Here is a 24,102-nt window from a genome sequence, read left to right as displayed (position 1 = left end):
TTCCTGCACTCACCCATTTGGGTAATGCCGAAAGGACAAGATCCCGGACTGAAATGAGTTTCCTCCACCACTGCTCCTCCACGTGGAGAGGAGCCGCTGAGGTGGCTCGGGCATCTGTTCAGAATGCCCCCTGAACAACTCTGGGCATGTCCCACCAGGAGGAGGCACCGGGGAAGACCCAGGACATGCTGGAGGGACTATGTCTCTTGGCTGGTCTGGGAATACCTTGGGGTCCCAACGAAGGAGCTGGAGGACATGTGGGGTGAGGAAAGTCTGGGAGTCCCTGTTTAGACTGCTGCCCCCCGGATATTTACAGCACAGAAAAAGCCCTGATCCACCTGCTGAAGAAAAGGCCCTTGTCTACCTGCTGAGAACTGGAGTGAAGAGAGAGAAAGAGAGAGAGAGAGAGAGAGAGAGAGAGAGAGAGAGAGAGAGAGAGAGAGAGAGAGAGAAGAGCGAGAGAGCTGCTGAGACCTGGAGTGAACTGGTCTCATGAAATGGAAGAATATTTGAACTGGAATGAAAAAAATGTGTCTTCAATTTCCCTGATTCAGCCTCATCAGATTCTGTAAAACTCGCCAGAGCAAACAGGGCTCAGGTCTACTATTATCCCACAGGAGGAGGAGGGGAGGAGAGGAGAAAGAGGAGAGGCAGAGAGAGACGGAGAGGAGGAGAGGAGCATAGGGCTTAAGTCTACTGTTACTCCCACAGTCCCACCACCTGAGAGAGCTGATAAGAGAAGAGAGGAGGTGGAGAAACTGCCCAGAAAAGAAACTCTGTCAACTCATTCACCTGATAAAACAAAACACATGATACTAGAAAGAGAGAGAAAGAGAGAGACAGACAGAGAGAGGAGAGAGACAGAGAGAGAGGAAGAGAGAGAGAAAGAGAGAGGAGAGAGAGAGAGGGTGAGAGAGAGACAGAGCGAGGGAGAGAGAGACAGAGAGAGGGAGAGAGAGACAGAGGGAGAGAGAGAGAGAAAGAAGGACAGTTACTGAGAGGAGGGGCAGAGGGATTACTGTACTTATGTAAAATTAACTTGAATGAATCTAGAACAAAAAAATCCATCCATTTTCTTCCACTTATCCAGGTTAGTTCGCGGGGGCAGCAGTCTAAGCACCCCGACTTCCCTCACCCCAGACATGTCCTACAGCTCCTCCGTTGGGACCCCAAGGTGTTCCCAGGACAGCCGAGAGACATAGTCCCTCTAGCGTGTCCTTGGTCTTTCCCAGGGCCTCCTCCCGGTGAGACATGAACACCTCCCCAGGGAGGCATTCAGGAGGCATCCTGAACATATTCCCGAGCCACCCCAGCTGACTCCTCTCAATGTGGAGGAGCAGCATCTCTATTCCGAGCTCCTCCATGTGACAGAGCTCCTCACCCTATCCCTAAGGGAGTGCCCAGCCACCCTGTGGAGAAAACCCATTTCAGCCGATTGCATCCGCAATCTTGTCCTTTCAGTCATTACCCAAAGTTCATGACCATAGGCGAGGGTAGGAACGTAGATCGACCAGCCTTTCGGCTCAGCTCCTTGTTCACCACAACAGACCAATACAGCGACTGCATCACCCCTCCCACCCCTTGCTGCGCCTGGAAATTCTGTCCATAAATACAATGAACAGAACCGGTAACAAAGGGCAGCCCTGGTGGAGTCGAATGCCATCTTCAGGTCCACAAAACACATGTGGACTGGTTGGGCAAACTCCCATGAACCCTCGAGGACCCAATGGAGAGGGAATAGACCTTACCGGAAGTTGGAACACACCCTCCAATCCCCCTTGCAGAGACATGTCAGCCAAGACAGCTTCACAACCTACAGAGACTTGAGGTACTCGGCACGAATCTCATCCACTCTTGGAGCCTTGCCACCAAGGAACTTGCCAACCACCTCAATGACTTCAGCCAGGGTGATGGACAAGTCCGTCTTCAGGTCCCCAGGCTTCCTTCTCAGAATATATGACAGCAGGATTGAGGAGATCCTCAAAGTATTCCTTCCACCATCCAACAACATCCTCAGTCAAGGTCAGTAGCTCTCCACCCGCACTGTAAACAGTGTCCTGAGGCGTCAGACATTTGCCAGAATCTCTTTGAGGCCATCCAATAGTCCTTCTCCATGGCCTCCCCAAACTCCTCCCAACCCTTAGTTTTTACCTCTGTGACCACACAAGCCTCGGCACGCTTGGCCTGTCAGTACTCGTTAGCTGCCTCAGGAGTCCCACAAGCCAACACAGCTTGATAGGACTCCTTCTGCCTGATGGCATCCCTTAGTGCCGGTGTCCACCACCATCCGCGACAAGCATCGCAGACCTTACGGCCACAGCTACAAACAGCTGTATCGACAATAAAGGCTGAGAACATGGCCCACTCGGAATCCATGTCCCCAGCCTCTCCTGTGATCTGGGAGAAGCTCTCCCGGAGGTGTGAGTTGAAGACCCTCCCTGACAGAGAGCTCCACCAGACGTTCCCAACAGACCCTCACAATATGCTTGGGCCTGCCAGGTCTGTCCAGCTTTCTCCAATTCACCACCAGGTGGTGATCGGTTGACAGCTCTGCCTCTCTCTTCACCCAAGTGTCCGAGACACGCGGCCGGAGGTCAGACATGACATGACAACAAAGTCGATCATCGACCTCTGACCCAGGGTGTCCTGTTGCCATGTGCACTGATGGACACCCTTATGCTCAACTGTGGCAAATTGTGCCTAGCCCAGAAGTCCAATAACAAAACACCACTCAGGTTCAGATCTGGGAGGCCGTTCTTCTCAATCATGCCCCTCCAGGTGTCACTGTCGTTACCCAGGTGGGCGTTGAAGTCCCCAAGGAAAACAATGGAGTCACCTGTTGGTCGCCGAGGCCCACGCCTTCGACTGCCGCCCAGATCTCTGCACTGGCCCCGTACAGATCCTTCTGCAGGTGGTGAGTCAACAGGAGCGTGGCCCCACGTCGCTCCTTCGGGCTGTGCCTCACCATGTTCCATGAGGAAAGGCACCCACCCACGCATGGCTCCAGGGTGGGGCCCTGGTAAAGCCGGTCCAGGGGATGTAACTAGCTTTGATTGTTCTCTCGTCATAAAGGGCCTTTGAACAGCTTTTACTCTGAAATACAGTGCGGACTACCGGAGACACTGTGGACTACAACAGACACTGTGGTTCTCCTCGAGGTTTCTTTTTTTCCCACTGGGTATTTTTTAGTTTTTCCTAGCCGAGGAGGACGGTCTAAGGACAGGGGGTGCTCTGGGACAGTGATTCCTGCTGGACGAGGGGATGAGGACAGGGTGCACTCTGGGACCCTTCTCCATTCATTGTTGATTTTGTAACTTTCTGTTAGTTAAATTCTCATGTTCAGACACAAGTTTAGTTTTGTTTTAGTGTCCCCTTTTTTTGTCTTTCTATTCTGCTTGTAGGTTTATGTGTCTCGTGTTTGTTGTGGGACACTTGTGGTTTTGTTTTCTTGCTGTGACCCTTAGTTTAGTCACTCATTTTCAATAGGTGACCCATTTTCTGAGACACAAAACTTGATATTTGTTAGACTTTTGGTTTCTTAGTTTAGGTTATTTTCTTTTATACATTTACATAAATATTTTTGTCACTTTTGTTATTCTGCCTTTTACAACCCTGTACATTAAATTACTACTTTATGTCACTCGTTATCCATATGTTTTTTGTTCCTTCCCTGACCCTAGACGAGCTGGGTTGTAAACTTCAATTACAACAGCAACATTTTCCTCTAAAATAATGTTAAATCTGTGAGAATCGGATAATTCTATACTTAAAAATACCTCTGAACTAAACTTTTTTGTGTATAATTGCATTACTTGCTATTAGAAGGGAAAGTGGGGGGCATGACACTCTCTAATGGGGGACATTTCTATGATGAAATGATTACACAGCTCATGTATATTTGGTTTTAAGGTCAATAATCTCACTATACCATGCAAAAATTCAGCATTGACTTTTTTTTTTACTTACCCCAACATTAATATGAAATATGCGCACAATTAAAAAAATAAAATATATATACATACAATAATCAGTTTTAGAGCTTAAACTTACAAATACATACAGCAAAACAGAACAATCTGCAAATTTTGTCAAGCTACTTCAGATTTGTAGTGAACTCAACATCTCAAGCAGCGTCTGAATATTCATAAGAAATTCATTATAAGGAGTTTTTGGCCATTGCTCACGAGAACAATTATTTGTACCATTTTCAACCTGTAATGGAATACAGAGTTACAATGGATTCTGTTTTTGCTACCTTATTTGACAAAATAATCAAGTACTTACATTGTCCACTGCCAATGTTCTGTTTATCAGGTCAAATGTTTCACGAGTACTTTGAAGAATGTCCGTAGTTTCTTCAGTTTGACCTGGACATTCAGCCTGGACAATGTTGCAAAATTCCATAAAGGAGCATTGCAGTGCAGCAGTTAGACATTCAGGCTAGAAGACAAAAGTATACAAAGTTGGCTGTAAAGCTGGAAGAGCAGAACATATTTAGTAGTGTGCATTTCCTGTATTAGATTGCTTTTGGGTCGTTGAGTGCATTTGGTATTTAATATTTCTATTCTGTGTGTGATTCTCTTCATATTAACTAGTTTTGACTCTTACCTTCACATCTGTGGGAGTGTAAAATGTTGAGTCCGGTGGCTGTTGGTATAACACAGTGAAGCACAAGAAAGGGATAACAGGAATTGGTCATGACAAGTTTTATATTGCAGTTAAAATAACTTACACATACAACGTTATTATTCAACATCTTGAAATCAATTGCATTGATTAATATATCCCGTGTGGGTATCTGGTGTGTCGGTTCGTAAAAAGGTTTGCAAAAAAGAGCTAAAACCCAAATGATAATCCACACAATCAACTTCATCTTGAGCTGAGAGGTTTGTTTCAAGAAGATGATGATAGTCGGTCCTGACACTCAGGAATATATAGGCCCCAGGAGGAGACAGTGGGTTGTCTTAGCTGTAAATACATAAATAGAGCATACACACAGTAGACTACAGGAGACACTGTGGACTACAGGAGATGCTGGAAACACTTTAAACTCTTTCAGTCCAAATCTGGCAACACAAATATTGTTTACTCAAACACAGTCTCCACTTCCTGTGACGAGATTGGCTCACATCATGTTTTGAACGTTCTGAGGTTTGGTGGTCTCCTCGATGACCTCACTACACTATGCTTACAGAAGACTCCATCGCCGAAATTATCTGTAAAATAAAACCGAAACATACAAGAAGACTGTCTGTTGGTTTATTACATTTGCACCGGTAAACAAACGGACTCTGGCCATTAGCTGAGTTGCCACAATATTTTGTAAAATCATAGTCCTGTTGTTTCCGAGGCCCATGAGGAGGAACAGCAACGTCACGATCGTAAGTTTACACTATCCTAAAGGAACTGTGAGCTGGTACATCACACCTGCTTCAGACGCAATGACAGAAACACAGGAAACCAAAACCTCTATAAAGACCAAAAGAGTTGAAGACACAGGGGCATGTGCAAAACCAACAGAGAGGAATGCTGCGAGGAAAAATCAACACGACGAGGAACGCTGCATAGAAAAATAAAAAATGGAGAGGAACACTGCAAGGAAAGACTAACACAGAAAGAATAACATGGAAAGTAATGCTGCAAGGAATAATCAAAATGAAGAAAAACGCTGTGAGGAAAAACCTACACAGAGGTGAATGCTTTGAGGAAAAAAACATGGAGAGGAACGCTGCATAGAAAAATCAAGAACGGAGAGGAACACGGCGAGGAAAGACTAACATGGAAAGTCACGCTGCAAGGAAAAATCTAAATGAAGAAAAATGCTGCGAGGCAAAACCAACACAGAGAGGAACACTGCTAGGAAAAACCAACATGGAGAAGAACGCTGTGAGGAAAGACCAACACGGGGAGGAACACTATGAGAAAAAAACAACATGGAGAAGAACACTGCAAGAAAAAACACGGAGAGGAACACTATGAGGAAAAAGCAACACAGAGAGGAACGCTGGTAGGAAAAATCAACATGGAGCAGGAATGCTGCAATGAAAAATGAGTTCAGTCTAGTCAGAGGGGTCAGAAGAGGTCAGGAGTAGGAGGTGGAGGAGGTAGAGTAGGTGGAGGAGGAGGAGGAATTCAGAATTTTGACCTGTGTCCAGAGCCTTGACCCTGTTTCCAGAGTCTTGACCTGTGTGTCCAAAGCCTTGACCTGTGTCCAGAGCCCTGACCTCTATCCAGAGCCTGGACCCTGTGTGTCCAGAGCCTTGACCTGTGTCCAAAGCCCTGACCTGTTTGTAGAGAGCCTTGACCTGTGTCTAGAGCCTTGACCTGTGTCTAGAGCCTTGACCTGTGTGTCCAAAGTCTTGACCCTGTGTGTCCAGAACCATGACCCTGTGTCCAGAGCCCTGTCCTGTGTCCAGAGCCTTGACCCCCAGATAGAGACACAGGTGTGTCTCTCAGTTTATGGACAGGCCTCCCTGAGCTGCAGGTGCTGGGGTTTAGGTTTCAGATCAGACAGAGGTATTTTAGGTTTAAAAGTACTGGATTTCAACTTTGAACCTGGCAAAGCAAAAGAGAGAGTTATGTGAGGATCATTCTGTGTTCTGATTAGATAAACATCTTGAACCAACATCAAAATATGAATAAATAACTTTTGAAGTTGTGTCCAATGTTTTTGTCATTAAGGATAGATCACTATTAGAAACGTTAAATAAAAGTTATATTTCATTTGTGTCTGGAGTTCATTCCCTCTCATCACTCCAGGTCACTCCAGGGCTGCAGTCCACACCACAGGCTGTATGTACATGGACATAGTGAACCTCACTAAGCCTCCTCTTTATACAGTCTGTGGTCTGCAGTCACATTCTTACATAGTCAAAGTGACAAGTGTCTTGCTCAAGCACTGACTGGAGCTGGGACTGAACCTCCAACATTTAGAATATCTTCCCTGAACATCTGCTTCACACCATCTGTGAGTCCGTCCCTCTGTGGTTCTGCTGCGTCAGAGCTGAATGTTTTGCAACCTCAGTGTTACGAAACAAACCGTCCCCAGAGCCATCGCTGACCCGTTTGGACCAAAACAGAGAGAGGAGAGCCGTTTGGACTGACCAAACACAGAGACGAGAGCCGTTTGGACTGATCAAACAGAGAGAGGAGAGCCGTTTGGACTGACCAAACACAGAGCCAGAGCTGATGTTCCGTTCATCTGGCTCTGGCTCCCACAATGTCCAAGACACCAAGAACTGACAAGAAAAAAAAAAAAAAATAATAATAATCCTCAGGCACACATCCAGGAGCCAGGAGAGAGGAGCCTGACCTCTGACCTCTGACCTTTTACACCTGTAGCATGAGCCAATGTGCAAAATATAAAGAGCTAATGCAATATTAAAGAGAGATATTTTAATCTGCATGATGCTAACAGAGTACTTCCTGGTTCACAGCCAATAAAAATGCTTCATAATTAGATGGCGAAAGCAAAAAAAAAAAAAAATTGCAAAAGCCAGTAAGAGTAAAATAAAAGGGTTTTTTTGTTTTGTTTTGTTTTTTTTGTACTAAAATACAAGCCTCCTCACTCTGAGTGGGCTTGCACCTCCACACACCTGATTCTTATGTCCTGCTTGTTTCCATGGTTCCATTGGCTATAATCTTCCACAATGTGGTATTAAATCTATCTCAATGGAGAATGTTCCAAAGTGTGGCATTAAACCTATCTCAATGGAGAATGTTCCAAAGTGTGGCATTAAACCTATCTCAATGGAGAATGTTCCAAAGTGTGGTTTTAACTTTCTGTTTCTATGGAGCCATGAGGATGACAGGCCACCTCCAGAAAGTTACATACTGTAGCTTTAATGTAAATACTTTTATTTAGTTCCTTTAAAGTGTTGGTCTGATCCATATTATTCTCAGTCCTACGTTTTTCCATGAATAGAGCAGCAGCCTGGGAATCCTCTGCTCTTTCTCACATGAGCTGGGAATAAACCCGTAGTCCAGCTGCATAGCCCAGAAAAGAGCCCAGTCCAGGGCCTGGTCCGGAGCCCAGTCCAGGGTCCGGTCCAGGGTCCGGATTGGAGCAGAGTTCTGACCCCAAGTGTCATAGCCACCAAAGAGCCAATCAGCAGCGAGGCTGTAGAAAGTAACGCCCCTTTCCACACGCACTACTGGTGTAGCAGTGAGTCGGCACTGAGCAACACTGCCAGTGTTGCTGACCCCTGGGAAAGAAGGTGCCTGATTTGTCTGTTATTAATGTTCATATCTTGATTTACAGATGCAATAGAGAAATAAAAACCCCAGGATTATGTAGAGCGGGTTAATATGAACATTTAAGACCAAAATGAGTCTGACAGCAGCAGTTCCAAAACAGGAACGCGGCGCTACCAGGTTAGATATGTGCATTTATACACTCACCTGAAGGATTATTAGGAACACCATACTAATATGTTGTTTGACCCCCTTTCACCTTCAGAACTACCTTAATTCTATGTGGCGTTGATTCAACAAGGTGCTGATTCATTCTTTAGAAATGTTGGCCCATATTGATAGGAGCATCTTGCAGTTGATGGAGATTTGTGGGATGCACATCCAGGGCACGAAGCTCCCGTTCCACCACATCCCAAAGATGCTCTATCGGGTTGAGATCTGGTGACTGTGGGGGCCATTGTAGTACAGTGAACTCATTGTCATGTTCAAGAAACCAATTTGAAATGATTGGAGCTTTATGACATGGTGCATTATCCTGCTGGAAGTAGCATCAGAGGATGGGTACATGGTGGTCATGAAGGGATGGACATGGTCAGAAACAATGTTCAGGTAGCCCGTGGCATTTAAACGATGCCCAATTGGCACTAAGGGACCTAAAGTGTGCCAAGAAAACATCCCCCACACCATTACACCACCACCACCAGCCTGCACAGTGGTAACAAGGCATGATGGATCCATGTTCTCATTCTGTTTATGCCAAATTCTGACTCTACCATTTGAATGTCTCAACAGAAATCGAGACTCATCAGACCAGGCAACATTTTTCCAGTCTTCAACTGTCCAATTTTGGTGAGCTCGTGCAAATTGTAGCCTCTTTTTCCTATTTGTAGTGGAGATGAGTGGTACCCGGTGGGGTCTTCTGCTGTTGTAGCCCATCCGCCTCAAGGTTGTGCGTGTTGTGGCTTCACAAATGTTTTGCTGCATTCCTCGGTTGTAACGAGTGGTTATTTCAGTCAACGTTGCTCTTCAAGGCATTTTCGCCCACAGGACTGCCGCATGCTGGATGTTTTTCCCTTTTCACACCATTCTTTGTAAACCCTAGAAATGGTTGTGCGTGAAAATCCCAGTAGCTGAGCAGATTGTGAAATACTCAGACCGGCCCGTCTGGCACCAACAACCATGCCACGCTCAAAATTGCTTAAATCACCTTTCTTTCCCATTCTGACATTCAGTTTGGAGTTCAGGAGATTGTCTTGACCAGGACCACACCCCTAAATGCATTGAAGCAACTGCCATGTGATTGGTTGATTAGATAATTGCATTAAGGAGAAACTGAACAGGTGTTCTTAATAATCCTTTAGGTGAGTGTATATACAGTGTGTGGTCCTGGAGCACTTTCCCATCACAGGAGTAAATCAGATCCAACATGGCCGCCCGGGTTTGGAGCAGATGAACTTGATAAAAACAAAGAGCGTGTAAAAGAACAAGAAGAAATAAAAAGAACATGTTTAGACGAGTCTGAGATTTGCACAACTATAACCAGGACAAGATGGAGGAGGCAGAGGGGAGGAGGAGAGGAGGAGGAGAGGAGGAGGAGAGGAGGAGGAGAGGAGGACTGGAGGAGGAGGAGAGGAGGAGGAGGAGGAGAGGAGGACTGGAGGAGGAGGAGGAGAGGGCAACACAGCAGAGGTGGAACTTGTTCATTATTTCCACAATGATTCAAAAACATATTTATTTTATTTTATTTTGATTCTACAAAAAGTTAAAGCCAAACTCCGGAACATTCTTCATGGAGATAGAAGTTTTATGCCACACTGTGGAATATTACAGCCAAAGGAACAACATTTCCATGGCAGCAAGCAGGAGGAGGCCCTGCTCCACATGAGAGTCAGGTTTGTGGAGAGGCGAGCAGCTCACAGTGATGACACATATTTTTTACTACAATAAAAAAATGAAATATTAATCTTTTGGGGATAAAAGTTCCACACTGTGGCTTTAACTAAATCTGATGTTTTACAACTTGTTTCTTTCTACAATAACAAGAATGCAGTGTGCAGTGCTTCAGGCAAGAAACAGGGCTGACCGTCTCTGCCTCTGTTTTTAGAATTATCAAAATGACTTTTCTCTGAGACCTGTGAAAAGCTCTTATAAACTCATCCTGGTGAGTGATGAGGATGTTCCTCTTATAAACTCATCCTGGTGAGTGATGAGGATGTTCCTCTTATAAACTCATCCTGGTGAGTGATGAGGATGTTCCTCTTATAAACTCATCCTGGTGAGTGATGAGGATGTTCCTCTTATAAACTCATCCTGGTGAGTGATGAGGATAAGGTCTGTTTTTGTAATGTATGTTTATGAGTGTGATGTTTGGTGTTTATCTGTGTATATATCAGACGTCCTCTGTGTATGTAGAAAGGGAACAATAAAGTAAAGTCTAAGTCTAAGGATGTTCCTCTTATAAACTCATCCTGGTGAGTGATGAGGATGTTTCTCTTATAAACTCATCCTGGTGAGTGATGAGGATGTTTCTCTTATAAACTCATCCTGGTGAGTGATGAGGATGTTCCTCTTATAAACTCATCCTGGTGAGAGATGAGGATGTTCCTCTTATAAACTCATCCTGGTGAGAGATGAGGATGTTCCTCTTATAAACTCATCCTGGTGAGTGATGAGGATAAGGTCTGTTTTTGTAATGTATGTTTATGAGTGTGATGTTTGGTGTTTATCTGTGTATATATCAGACGTCCTCTGTGTATGTAGAAAGGGAACAATAAAGTAAAGTCTAAGTCTAAGGATGTTCCTCTTATAAACTCATCCTGGTGAGTGATGAGGATGTTTCTCTTATAAACTCATCCTGGTGAGTGATGAGGATGTTTCTCTTATAAACTCATCCTGGTGAGTGATGAGGATGTTCCTCTTATAAACTCATCCTGGTGAGAGATGAGGATGTTCTGGACCAAACTGTTTGTAATGAACTCCTGTTTTTTCGTGTTTTTAAAACAGTAAAAATCTGGTTATGTACGAGCCACATCTGTGGGGCAGATGTCGTCCTGTCCTCTCCTCTTGCCCCCCTGCCCCTCTCCTCCTGTCCCCCACTCCTGCCCCTCTCCTCCTGCCCCCTGCTCCTGCCCTTCTGCCTCTGCTCCTGCCATGCAGCTCCCTGCTCCTCTGCCCCTCTCCTCCCCTCCTCCCTCCTGCCTCTGCCCCTCTCCTCCTGCCCCCTGTTACTCTGCCCCTGCTCTTGCTCCTTTGCCCTCCTGCCCCTCTCCTCCTCCCCCCTTGCTCCTGCCCCTCTGCCCCTGCTTCTCTTCTCCCTTCCTCCCTCCTGCCTCTGCTCCTGCCCTCCTGCCCCCTGCCCCTCTGCTCTCCTCCTGCCCCTCTACTCCTGCCCCTCAGCTTCTGCCCCACTGCTCCTGCCCCTCTGCCCCTCCAGTATTCACATTAAAGCCCCAGTGCGTGACGTCCTGAATGCTCAGACAGGACACTACCTGGTGGTTCCTGTTTCTGCTGGAACAACGTTTGTTTCATAATTATTTCATTTACTGAACGATTCTACCCCACAACCTCCTCACTGAGAGGAGACTAACCATTGTGCCACGGTCACACGCAGATTGTTTATCTTACAGCGCCCCTTAGTGGAGAAAGCCTGGAACAGCCACCAGGCCGAGCTGCAGTCAAACTAATAAAAACAGAGTCAAATGAGACAGTTCCACAGTTCAGACGTTTATTTCACTAAAAACAAACATAAACCAGAAGAACATCATTATTTATGATTTTAAAAAGTCCAACTGCATCATGTTTCCATACGACGGAGTATAAGGGTCACTTAAATAAAATAAATGATGCGGCGCTACGAGAATAAAGTCGTACCATTTTGACATTAAAGTCGTAATTTAATAATAATAATAATGGTAATAAATTTGTATTGCACTTTACATTTCAGAGAAATCTCAGAGTGCTCCAGACACAGAAGAAACATATAAAAACATTATAAATCAGAGAAAGTAATAAACATAAAAAGACATTACAATTTCATTTACATTTGCAGACATTAAAATAATTAATAGCAGTAAAAAACAAGTTAAAAAGTCATAAAACTTGATAAGACTTTTTAAACAAGAATGTCTTAAGGCCTTTTTTTAAAGGCCTCGACACTTTGTGGTGCCCTCAGAGACTCTGGGAGGGCATTTCACAATCGAGGGGCAGCAGCCTGAAAGGCCCTGTCTCCCATAGTGGAGAGTCTGGTCCTGGGCTGGTGGAGGCAGTGAGTGGTGGATGAGCGGAGATTGCGTGAGGTCGTATGTGGGGTGAGGAGCTCTGTGAGATAGGCAGGGGTAGTTCCATGGATGCACTGGTAGGTGAGGAGGCAGATTTTGTAGTGTATCCTAGACTGGATAGGCAGCCAATGAAGTGAGTGGAGAACAGGGGGTATGTGGTCATATTTGCGCCTCCTCGTCAGGATCCTGGCAGCACAATTCTGGATGTGCTGGAGCTTCTGCAGGCTCCTGCCGGGGATCCCGACGAGGAGGGCATTACAATAGTCAAGCCTAGAGGAGACAAAGGCATGGATCAGCTTTTCAGCATCTGACTGGGAGAGGGAGGGGCGGAGTTTGACGATGTTTTTGAGGTGAAGGAAGGAGACTTTGGAAAGGTGGCGTATGTGGTTTTCAAATGATAAATGTGAGTCAAATTTGACTCCTAAGTTTGTGACAGAGGAGGACAGGGGAATGTTGTGGTCAAAGACAAGAATACTTGAAATGGAGGTTGACTGGATCTGGTGGGGAGTTCCGATGAGTATGGCCTCAGTTTTGCTGCTGTTTAACTGGATAAAGTTGTCTACCATCCATGCCTTTATCTCCTCCAGGCAAGCGTGTAGAGGAGATGGAAGGGCTGAGGGGGATGTGGTGTCCATTTTCATGTAAAGCTGAGTATCGTCTGCGTAACAGTGAAATGAAACTTTACAATTTACATGCTCCCACTCGGTCAGATCATCAATAAATATAAAGAGTGTTGGGCCAAGAATCGACCCTTGTGGCACTCCACAGGTGACGGTGTGGGGGAGTGATTTGGCCTGCTCTAAGGCCACATACTCTGTTCTCTCAGAGAGATATGACTGAAACCAGCCAAGGGGGATATCTGACAGTCCGATTATAGTCTGGAGTGGATTGAGCAGAATATTGTGGTCCACAGTATCAAAGGCGGCTGACAAGTCAAGCAGAATGAGGAGAGATGGTGAGCCCTGGTCCATAGTCATAAGTAGATCATTCATGACTCGGACCAGGGCTGTCTCTGTACTGTGTGCTGACCGGAAACCAGACTGAAACTTCTCATACAAATTGTGAGCAAGGAGATAACTGTGGAGTTGGGCAGCGACAACTTTTTCAATAACTTTACACAAAAAAGGTAGATTGGAGATGGGCCGATAATTTGCCAGATTTTCAGGGTCTAGTGAAGGTTTTTTCAAATGAGGGTGGATAACAGCAGAATTTTATGAGAATAAAGTCGTAATATTATGAAAATAAAGTTGCATTTTTATGAGAATATAGGCTGCTGTGCGTGAATGAGTGACCAGTGTGTTATGAAGAATTGGGAGCATTTGGTTCAGATAAAGCATTTTCTTCCAAATCTGTCTGGTTCCTCTGACTAAACTCAAATACTTGCAGTGTCCCTTCAAAGTACTTATACTGATGATAGTGTGGTGATGCTGGGCTAAAAGACACAGTATTTCATCATGCGTAAACCCCAGTTGAAAGTTTATCTGGACAAAATGCTCCAAATTCTTCATAACGCACAACGCACTGGTCACTCATTCACACACAGCAGCCTATGCTCATAAAAATACAACTTTATTCTCGTAATATTACGACTTTTTGTCTAAATGCTACGACTTTATTCTCGTATGTTTTGTTTTTTTATTTAAGTGACCCTTATACTCCCTCGTATTTCCAGAATATTAAAGACTCGACAAGTCTAAGTTTATTTTATTTAAAAACATTTAAAAGCAGCCACAGCTGAATCATCACAACTGCTCCATGAACTCATTTACCTTTACATTAAAAATATTTAAACATTTAAACATTTAAAACATGTTCCTGGATTTTTATTTCAAAATCAAAAATAGCAGCCTATAAAAGTAAAAAAGAAATCTTGAACAGACATGAGTTTTACTGATAAAATGAAATAATAAAACATTTCCCTTTGTGTGGGGACTGGACTCACAACAGAGACGAGTGTGAGTCTTGGCATAATCCAGGTCTAGTCCTGGTCTAGTCCAGGAATAGTCCAGGCTGAGCCCAGGCTGAGCCCAGGCCGAGTCCATGTTTAGTCCTGGTTTAGTCCCGGTTTAGTCCCGGTTTAGTCCCGGTTTAGTCCCGGTTTAGTCCCGGTTTAATCCCAGTTTAGTCCTGGTTTAGTCCCGGTTTAGTCCCGGTTTAGTCCCGGTTTAGTCCCGGTTTAGTCTTTCTTTGGGGACTAAACTGGGATCAAATTTAGAACTAATTCTGGACTAGACCAGGGCTAAACTGGGACTAGAATGGGACCAAACCAGGACTCAACCAGGACAGATCAGACCTGGCTGGTCTGACTGTAGTGTCTCTGTAGCGCCCTCTGCTGGTTCACATTGCACTGCACACAGCCTTTTACTATTTGATTGAAACTTAAAGTTAAATTCAGATGTTTCTTCATAACAGGGTGTGAAGTCCAGACCTGTCCCAGTTCTGGATCCGGTTCTGTACCTGTTTCTGGACCTGGTTCTGGACCCAGTCCCGGTCCCAGGGTCCTGGGTTCCTATTGGCCGGAGCGATGTACCACATGACCACTCCAGACGGGTTAATGGAGACGCGGATCGGCTCTGTGGAGTTGAGAGGCTTCAGTCTGGAGCCGCCGAACACGTCATAGACCTGAGACACAACACACAACGTTTTCATCTTTTTACACAGGCCAGACTGAAGTAAAGCCCCACTGCGGAACTTTTTAGCCCAAAGACAGACTACAGTTCAATTATTTATTTTTATTTTTTTATCTTGGAAGTTTTTATAACATTGAAAAACACAAAAAAACCTGCACTGTGCATTGCACTGCACCTCAGGGATGGAGTGGACTCTTTAATCGTTCTCTCAAACTGAAAACACTCTGTTCCACCTTGTGATGTCATCATGTGGCAATACAGGAAGTGCTCCACTGTGTTTTTAAACTCACACACCTTCACTAGAATCATTTGGATCATTTCAGACCTGGTAGGAGCCTTTGTCGAAGCCGAGTTTGCTTAGAGACGTGTGATAGATGTACGGCATGTCCGACCTCCTGCTCAGGAACACCACAGCGCTGCACGAGTCCACCAGGGGGCGCCAGTACACCTCGATTTTACTCTTCTCCTGAGAAAGTTTAAAAATAGAACTAGTTAAACACTTATGGGCAGACGTGTGCATCGTTTAGAACTCACACCTGTGGAAAAGACTCAATTCACATTCAGAATAAAGCAACGTGCGGAGTCTGATCAACAATCGAAGAAACAAAATCGCATTTATCACTGGGAAAATAATTTATATATTTTGTTCCGAAGGACACGTTTTGGAGTCAAGTCTTCTGCATTTAACATGTGATACAAATGAGCAGCTGTGGTTGGAGCGGACCACAGACTGTTTATATGCGGTGCGTCACAAACAGGAAGTGATCATGGGTGCACTTCCTGGTCAGTGGACTACATTGAGAAACTATGTCCACTCTCTCTGTCCCTGCTGCTGTCAGACTCATTTTGGTCTTAAATGTTCATATTAACCCGCTCTACATGATCCTGTTTTTTTATTTCACTATTGTGTCTGTAAATCAAGATATGAACATTAATAACAGACAAATCAGACGCCTTCTTTCCCCGAGGTCGCTCCTGCTAGAGAGAGAGAGAGAGAGAGAGAGAGACAGAGAGAGACACATAGAGAGAAGGAGAGAGAGACAGCGAGAGATAAAGAGAGAAACAAAGAGAGAGAGAGAGTTAAAGAGAGCGAGACACACACACAGAGACAGAAAGAGAATTAAAGAGAGAGAGTTAAAGAGAGAGATAGACAGAGAGAGACAAAGAGAGAGACAGAGAAAGAGAGAGACAGAAAAAGAGAGACAGAGAGAGGAGAGAGAAGGAGAGAGAGACAAAGAGAGAGAGAGAGACAGAGTTAAAGAGAGTGAGACAGAAAGAGTGAGACAGAGAGAGACAGAGTTAAAGAGAAAGAGACAGAGAGAGAGACACAGAGAGAGAGAGACAGAGAGTGAGTCAGAGAGAGAGAGAAGGAGAGAGAGAGTTAACGAGAGAGACAGAGAGACAAAGAGAGAGACAAGGAGAGAGAGACAGAGATAGAGAGAGGAGAGAGAGACAGAGATAGAGAAGGAGAGAGAGACAAAGAGAGAGACAGAGATAAAGAGAGAGACAAGGAGAGAGAGAGACAGAGAGAGAAGGAGAGAGAGTGACAGAGAGAGAGAGAGACAAAGAGAGAGAGGAGAGAGAGACAGAGAGAGACAGAGAGAAAGAAAGAAAGAGGGACAGAGAGAAAGAGAAACAAAGACAGAGAGAGAGAGTTAAAGAGAGAGAGACAGGAGAGACAAAGAGAGAGACACAGAGAGAGAGACACACAGAGAGACAAAGAGTTAGCAACAGGTTTGATTGACAGTGTTGCTAAGCGCTCGTTTCCTGCTAAACCAGAGGTGCGAGTGGGAAGGGGCGTTACCTTCAACAGTCTCTCTCCTGATTGGCTCTTTGGTTGCTATGATACTGTCAGAATTCCAAATATGGAACAAACTCCAAATTTGCAAATGTTCATGCTCAGTCCGAGTTTAACCACAAACGTGCAGAATTGTCACTGTTATATTAACTCTTTATGTGACACACGCCCACATTCTTTTCTCTATTTTTAATCACATATTTTGGGCAGTTTTCATATAGAAACAATATCCTCAATCTCAACTTTAACATCCCTCTTTCCTAATCCTGCAGTGCCCGTCCTGACCTGGAGGAGGCGCCGTCCCTGTACGCCCAGAGGGTCCTGGTTGATGTTGATGGCGACCTTGTTCTGGAGGACGGCTCGAGCGGCGTTATCCAGCTGCCTCAGGTCTGTGGACATGATGAGAGGAGCAGCCATGATGGACCACAGCGCCATCTGGGCCCGGGACTGGTCCAGGCTCAGGCCGAAGTTACCGATAATGAGCTGAAGGGGGCGTACATCAGGACACCAACATCAATCACAACTGAATCCAAATCACAAAGGTTTAAAAGTACCACAACTCTACAAATAAAAACATTAACCCTGTGCGTCAGATGCCCTCCCAGTGTGTCAGATGCCCTCCCTGTGTGTCAGATGCCCTCCCTGTGTGTCAGATGTCCCTGTATGTCATGGGGTCTTATTGTGCTGTTTTAAATAAAATGATTGTATTTATAATAAAAACTATACTGAACTAAAGTAGCCTCACCATATCGGGGTCATTCCAGCGTCCCGGGCCGGCTGCGGGCTGGATGAAGTCCTGATGGGTAAAGAACCAGTCCAGGATGAACTGCAGACTGTCCCATGAGTCCTGTATGTCGTAGTAGTTCCTCCACAGGTGACAGATCTCCCCCAGAAGAGTGTAGTTCACCTGAGCCAACATACAAGCAGAGGGGGCGCTACAGACACATCTGCACAAGAACCTGTCAGTGTAGTGTGAGGTCCCTGTCAGTGTGAGGTCCCTGTCAGTGTAGTGTGGGGTCCCTGTCAGTGTGAGGTCCCTGTCAGTGTAGTGTGAGGTCCCTGTCAGTGTGAGGTCCCTGTCAGTGTAGTGTGGGGTCCCTGTCAGTGTGAGGTCCCTGTCAGTGTAGTGTGGGGTCCCTGTCAGTGTGAGGTCCCTGTCAGTGTAGTGTGGGGTCCCTGTCAGTGTGAGGTCCCTGTCAGTGTAGTGTGAGGTCCCTGTCAGTGTGAGGTCCCTGTCAGTGTAGTGTGGGGTCCCTGTCAGTGTGAGGTCCCTGTCAGTGTAGTGTGGGGTCCCTGTCAGTGTGAGGTCCCTGTCAGTGTAGTGTGGGGTCCCTGTCAGTGTGAGGTCCCTGTCAGTGTAGTGTGGGGTCCCTGTCAGTGTGAGGTCCCTGTCAGTGTAGTGTGGGGTCCCTGTCAGTGTGAGCTCCCTGTCAGAGTAGTGTGAGGTCCCTGTCAGTGTAGTGTGGGGTCCCTGTCAGTGTAGTGTGGGGTCCCGGTCAGTGTGAGGTCCCTGTCAGTGTAGTGTGAGGTCCCTGTCAGTGTAGTGTGAGGTCCCTGTCAGTGTAGTGTGGGGTCCCTGTCAGTGTAGTGTGGGGTCCCTGTCAGTGTAGTGTGGGGTCCCTGTCAGTGTGAGCTCCCTGTCAGAGTAGTGTGAGGTCCCTGTCAGTGTAGTGTGGGGTCCCTGTCAGTGTAGTGTGGGGTCCCTGTCAGTGTGAGGTCCCTGTCAGTGTAGTGTGAGGTCCCTGTCAGTGTAGTGTGAGGTCCCTGTCAGTGTAGTGTGGGGTCCCTGTCAGTGTAGTGTGGGGTCCCTGTCAGTGTAGTGTGGGGTCCCTGTCAGTGTAGTGTGAGGTTCCTGTCAGTGTAGTGTGAGGTTCCTGTCAGTATAGTGTGGGGTCCCTGTCAGTGTAGTGTGAGGTCCCTGTCAGTGTAGTGTGGGGTCCCTGTCAGTGTAGTGTGGGGTCCCTGTCAGTGTAGTGTGAGGTTCCTGTCAGTGTAGTGTGGGGTCCCTGTCAGTGTAGTGTGAGGTTCCTGTCAGTGTAGTGTGGGGTCCCTGTCAGTGTAGTGTGGGGTCCCTGTCAGTGTGAGGTTCCTGTCAGTGTAGTGTGGGGTCCCTGTCAGTGTAGTGTGGGGTCCCTGTCAGTGTAGTGTGGGGTCCCTGTCAGTGTAGTGTGAGGTTCCTGTCAGTGTAGTGTGGGGTCCCTGTCAGTGTAGTGTGAGGTTCCTGTCAGTGTAGTGTGGGGTCCCTGTCAGTGTGAGGTCCCTGTCAGTGTAGTGTGGGGTCCCTGTGTGCAGGGAAAGCACACATGTCCAGAGCTTTAGCCATGCAGTGCCTCAGACTGACCTCCGGAGGCAGCGAGCCCACGTACACGGGCCAGCTGCAGGAGAACACCATGGGACGTCCTGTGGCGTTCAGGGCCTTGGACATCAGAGGGTAACCTGGACACACGAGGCATGGTCAGAATGTGGGTGTGTGGTCATTAGAATCTGTATCAGAGCAACCAAAGAGCCAATCCTGATCAGGCGCTTAGCAACACTGTCAATCAAACCTGTTGCTAACACTAGCAGGAGCGACATCACGGAAAGAAGGCGCCTGATTGGTCTGTTATTAATGTTCATATTTTGATTTACAGACACAATATTGAAATACAATAGTGGCGGCTAGCAGGTTAGCAGGTCCATTTATATAAACAGTCTATGCTAGCAGGTTAGATTTGTCCATTTATATAAACAGTCTATGCTAGCAGGTTAGCTTTGTCCATTTATATAAACAGTCTATGCTAGCAGGTTAGCTTTGTCCATTTATATAAACAGTCTAAGCTAGCAGGTTAGCTATGTGCATTTATATAAACAGTCTATGCCTTTGACACTGTGGTGCTAATGCTAAAGTCGTCTATATAAACTGTGGTACCCAGCAGCTGCTCCAGAGCGTTTGAGTTGCAACCGTCGAACTTGAGGTAGTCCACGCCCCAGTCTGCGAAGGTCTGAGCGTCGGTTCTGATCCTGTCCAGTGTGGTCCCGGGGAAGCCCATACACGTGTACCGGCCCATGTCTGCGTAAATGCCCAGCTTCAGGCCGCGGCTGTGGACGTAGTCAGCCAGACGACGGATCCCCGATGGAAACCTGCACAAGAGGTTAGGCTTTAGGACCATGGGGCTCAAGGTCTTCACTGTAGATACCTCTTAGAAGACACCTGAGGCGCTTTGGTTGCTATGATACTGATGGTAATATATAACTTTGCTCCAGATTAGCCACTATAACCGCTAGCCTCGTTGAGCTTCATTTGGAGCTGAACGCTGTGCTGAGGTCACTCTTACTCAGTCCACTTCTTTAGGACCAAGTCAGGTCTAAACTGGGACAAAATCAGGTTAAAAAATACTGAATCCTGTGTATGCTGCTCTAAACAAAGACTGGCCCAAAAGAGGAACCATAGACTGTGTAAAGAAGTGACTGAGTGAGTGTGATGTCACCACAGCTTCATCTCCAAATGAAGCTCATTGAGGATAGCAGTTATAGCGGCCAATTTGGAGCCGAGTTCCATATTCAGTATTCCGACTGCGAGTATCATAGCAACCAAAGAGCCAATCTGGAGCGAGGCTGTTGAAGGTACGGCTGGTTTAGCAGGGAGCGAGCGCTTAGCAACACTGTCAGTCAAACCTGTTGCTAACGCTAGCAGGAGTGACATCAGGGAAAGAAGGCGCCTGATTTGTCTGTTATTAATGTTCATATCTTGTTTTACAGACACAATAGTGAAATAAAAACCCCAGGATCATGTAGAGCGGGTTAATACAAACATTTAAGACCAAAATGATGAGTCTGACAGCAGCAGATACAGAGAGAGAGGACATGGTTTTTCACTCAGGAAGTGAATTGGAGCCAGAGTTGATGGAGCCAAAGTGCGCCCATGATCAGTTCCTGTTTGGAACATGGCGGCTAACAGGTTAGCTATGTCCATTTATATAAACAGTGACTGATGGACAATGGTCTACAGTCCAACAGCCAATCAGGACACACAACACAATGCACCATCAGATGCTGTAAAAAGGCATGTAGAAATGCACTGGAAAAACTGCAAAACAGCAAGATCGCGAAAAGTGAACTGCGATATAGCGAGAGATCACTGTAATATAAAGCCTTTTCTATGAACCAAATCTACAGCTAAAATTTTGAAAAAAAGTTTGACATTTATACAGTGTGTTTTATTAAAGGTGCCGTATGGAACTTTCTGGTGCAGGATCGTTTGCTGGTTTGTCTCCATGGATATGTTGTGTTCCACATTGTGGCATTAAGCTTGCATCTTGTATTTATTTGTCAGTGGGTGTTTGTATTGTAGGTGTCCTACTGTCACCTGCTCGTCTCTATGGAGATGGATAATGCCATTCTGTGGCACATTCCAAGCAAAGCAAAAACATCTCTGTGGAGGCAAGCAGGTGACTGACCCTCCACCAGGAAAGTGACATAGTGCAGCTTTAGTTCAGACAGTGTTCGTAGAGGGAGGCCAGTACCTGTCTGGGTCCGGCTGCAGTCGGCCCTCAGGGTCCCGGGCTTTGGACATCCAGCAGTCGTCGATGATCACGTACTCATACCCCAGCTCCCTCCAGCCATCCTCAGCCAGCCGGTCTGCCATGTCCCGGAACAGTGCCTCACTGTGGACACCAGGGGAAGGGCAGTCAGAGCGGCGCCACGGTCACATCGTCATGGTCATGTACAGTGTGGGTGGAGCCGTGTTCAGTGTGGGTGGAGCTGTGTTCAGTGTGGGTGGAGCCGTGTTCACCTGATGCAGTTCTGGGGGTCGTCTTTACAGTCTGTGTCACATCTAAATCGCTCCCATGCCATCCAGCCCATCGGAGGAGTGCGCGCCAAACCGTTATCATTGGACTGGACCCGAGGAAGGAGGAAGAGGAGAGAGAGGAGGAAGAGGAGGGACACAGGCACTGTCGACCCAATCATGTCTGTGGAAGAGTGCAGAGTTTTAGTTCATTTTCACACATGTTCGTGGCTTTGTAGAGCGCCCCCCAGTGGCCCTAGATTTAGTTTAGTTTACAGTGGTCCCTTGTTTATCGCAGGGGTTCTAAAAATAACCTGCAATAGGTGAAATCCGTGAAGTATTCAGCTTTTTTTTTTTAACAATTATTCTATATGTTTTGCGGCTCTAAAACCCCTCACCACACACTTTATACACTTTTCTCACATTTCTCTCTCTTCAAACCTTCGTAGGCGCCTTCATCAGTGCAGAACGTTTCATCGACATTGTGGGTTTTGTCGGGGAGAAAACTTGCAAACATACAGCACTTCAGAGTCACACTGTGATCCAACATTTATGTAAATTTGTACAGGAGACACAGCACGGAGGTCTCTTAGCCAATCAGCACGCAGAACACAGTGCTCGTTCACATACTGTGAAAAAGCGTGTAAAACTGCACTGGAAAAAAAAAAATCAAGGCCGTGAAAGGTGAAGTGTGATATAGCGAGAGACAACCAAGTATCATTCACCCCAAACAGCATCAGAGTCCATCAGCTGATCAAAGAACTTATCTCCATGACAACAAAGAACGCACACAAACACACACTCTCCTGTTCACGGAGGTCTTTTCTTTCACCTGTGGATAAACACACTTTGAGGACTGTACGTACTGTACTGTACGGTGGAGGAGGAGAAAAAGAAAAAGACAAAAAGACACACTGCTCACCTGTGCAGATTAAACCTTTAACCTCCTAAAAAAAAAAAAAGACCTGGAGTTGTGTTTTGTTTCATTCACACATTTGAGTAACACTTTATTATTAGTCTATCTACATCTTCAAAGATCAAAATGCTCTGTTCCACCTTGTGATGTCATGAAGTGGTAGTTTTCAAGTTAATAGTTCACAGCTTTGTGTTTTAAACATGTGTGAATGAAACAAAATACACCTCCAGGTCTGTTTGTGATGAGGAAACATTAGAACACATCAGAGAGCAGTGCATTATGGGACTTTAATGACTTCAGTCACACCACAGTCAGACAAAAGGCCAAGGTCAAACGTCTTGCCCAACAACACAACAACAGAATGGACTGGTCTGAGTGAGATTCAAACACTTTAGCTCACAGTTATTATTCAGTGTTATTCATGTTTGGTGAATTTCAACAAAAATATGAAAAGGAACAGAGACAAACAGGCCCATGAACACTGCCCTGAGACACCGCAACAACAGCAGAGAGGAAAAGACGCCACCTACAGGCAACTCATAATAACAGCCAGGAACATGCAGGACTGTAGAGATAACAACCCCATGAACCAGGACTGAACCGGGACTAAACCAGGACTAAACAGAGACTAAACAGGGACTAAACCAGAACTAAACCAGGACTAAACCAGGACTAAACCAGGACTAAACCAGGACTGAACCAGGACTGAACCAGGACTGAACCAGGACTGAACCAGGACTAAACCAGGACTAAACCAGGACTAAACAAGGACTAAACCAGGACTAAACCAGAACTAAACCAGGACTAGACAAGGACTAGACTGGTTTATTTCTGGTTTACAGAAATAAACCAGGACTAAAGCAGGACTGAACCGAAACTAAATCACAACTAATCCAGGTCTAAACCAGGTCTAAACAAGGACTAAACAAGTACTAAGCGAGAACTAAACCAGGACTAAACAAGGACTAAACCAGGTCTAAACCAGGACTGAACCAGGACTAAACCAAGTCCAGTTACAATGCACTGTATTTTACTCAGGTAAAAGTACTGTTACTTTAATATAATGTAGTACTGTAGTCATAGTACACTGCTCGTCTGAAAAGTGCACTGCTCTGGTGAACACACATGTGATTGTATTTGTTGTATTTTGATTTGAACTCTCTCACCTGTTTCCTGTCGTCTGCAGAGTCAGCTCTTCTGTCCACTCTTCTGTCCACTGCACAAACACATGACTTACCTGGTCTTCCTGGTTCAGCAGCAGGTCTGGCACTTCCTGGTTTGGGCTGATCATGTGACTCAGGTCATGTGACTCAGGTCATGTGGTGCAGGTGGAGCTCCATACACGTGCAGAGAGGAGCGCCACCTGCAGGACATGTGGTGCAGGTGGAGTAATCCCTCTTTTTAAAGATGATCCTTAAAGTGCCTCAGGTGAGACGTGGACAAACAACTGACTTTATGAAGAGCGTTTAAAGTTGTATATTCCTTTAGGCCCAGGCACATGTTTGAGCAGTCAGAAATCTGGA

At 45.9% G+C, this 24,102-nt stretch overlaps 1 protein-coding gene across 1 annotated transcript; it reads right to left on the bottom strand.

The window, feature by feature from the left end:
- Positions 1-14,159: 14,159 nt before the first annotated feature.
- On the bottom strand, positions 14,160-23,839 carry LOC117383546 (alpha-N-acetylgalactosaminidase-like). The gene is made up of 9 exons (XM_033980744.2): positions 23,746-23,839; positions 21,670-21,847; positions 21,401-21,541; positions 19,807-20,018; positions 19,240-19,334; positions 17,644-17,805; positions 17,184-17,381; positions 15,426-15,566; positions 14,160-15,092 (listed from the first exon to the last, which is right to left on the bottom strand). The coding sequence occupies exons 2-9, from the start codon at positions 21,843-21,845 to the stop codon at positions 14,874-14,876; spliced, it is 1,344 nt and encodes a 447-aa protein (XP_033836635.1). The 5' UTR covers positions 21,846-21,847; positions 23,746-23,839; the 3' UTR covers positions 14,160-14,873.
- Positions 23,840-24,102: the final 263 nt, after the last annotated feature.

This window comes from Periophthalmus magnuspinnatus, chromosome 16 (genome assembly GCF_009829125.3).
Source record: "Periophthalmus magnuspinnatus isolate fPerMag1 chromosome 16, fPerMag1.2.pri, whole genome shotgun sequence".
NCBI lineage: Eukaryota > Metazoa > Chordata > Actinopteri > Gobiiformes > Gobiidae > Periophthalmus > Periophthalmus magnuspinnatus.
Note: the sequence above shows the minus strand (reverse complement) of the source record. Positions and strands in the feature narration are given on the sequence as shown.

Excerpts from the sequence above, each read along its gene's own strand:
- LOC117383546 (XM_033980744.2), bottom strand. The coding sequence starts at position 21,845 with ATGATTGGGTCGACAGTGCCTGTGTCCCTCCTCTTCCTCCTCTCTCTC. Across the intron at positions 20,019-21,400 it reads CTGCAGCCGGACCCAGACAG|GTTTCCATCGGGGATCCGTC; the intron begins GTACTGGCCTCC and ends CCTCTTGTGCAG. Across the intron at positions 15,567-17,183 it reads AGGGACGGCGCCTCCTCCAG|GAGAAGAGTAAAATCGAGGT; the intron begins GTCAGGACGGGC and ends AAACTTTCTCAG.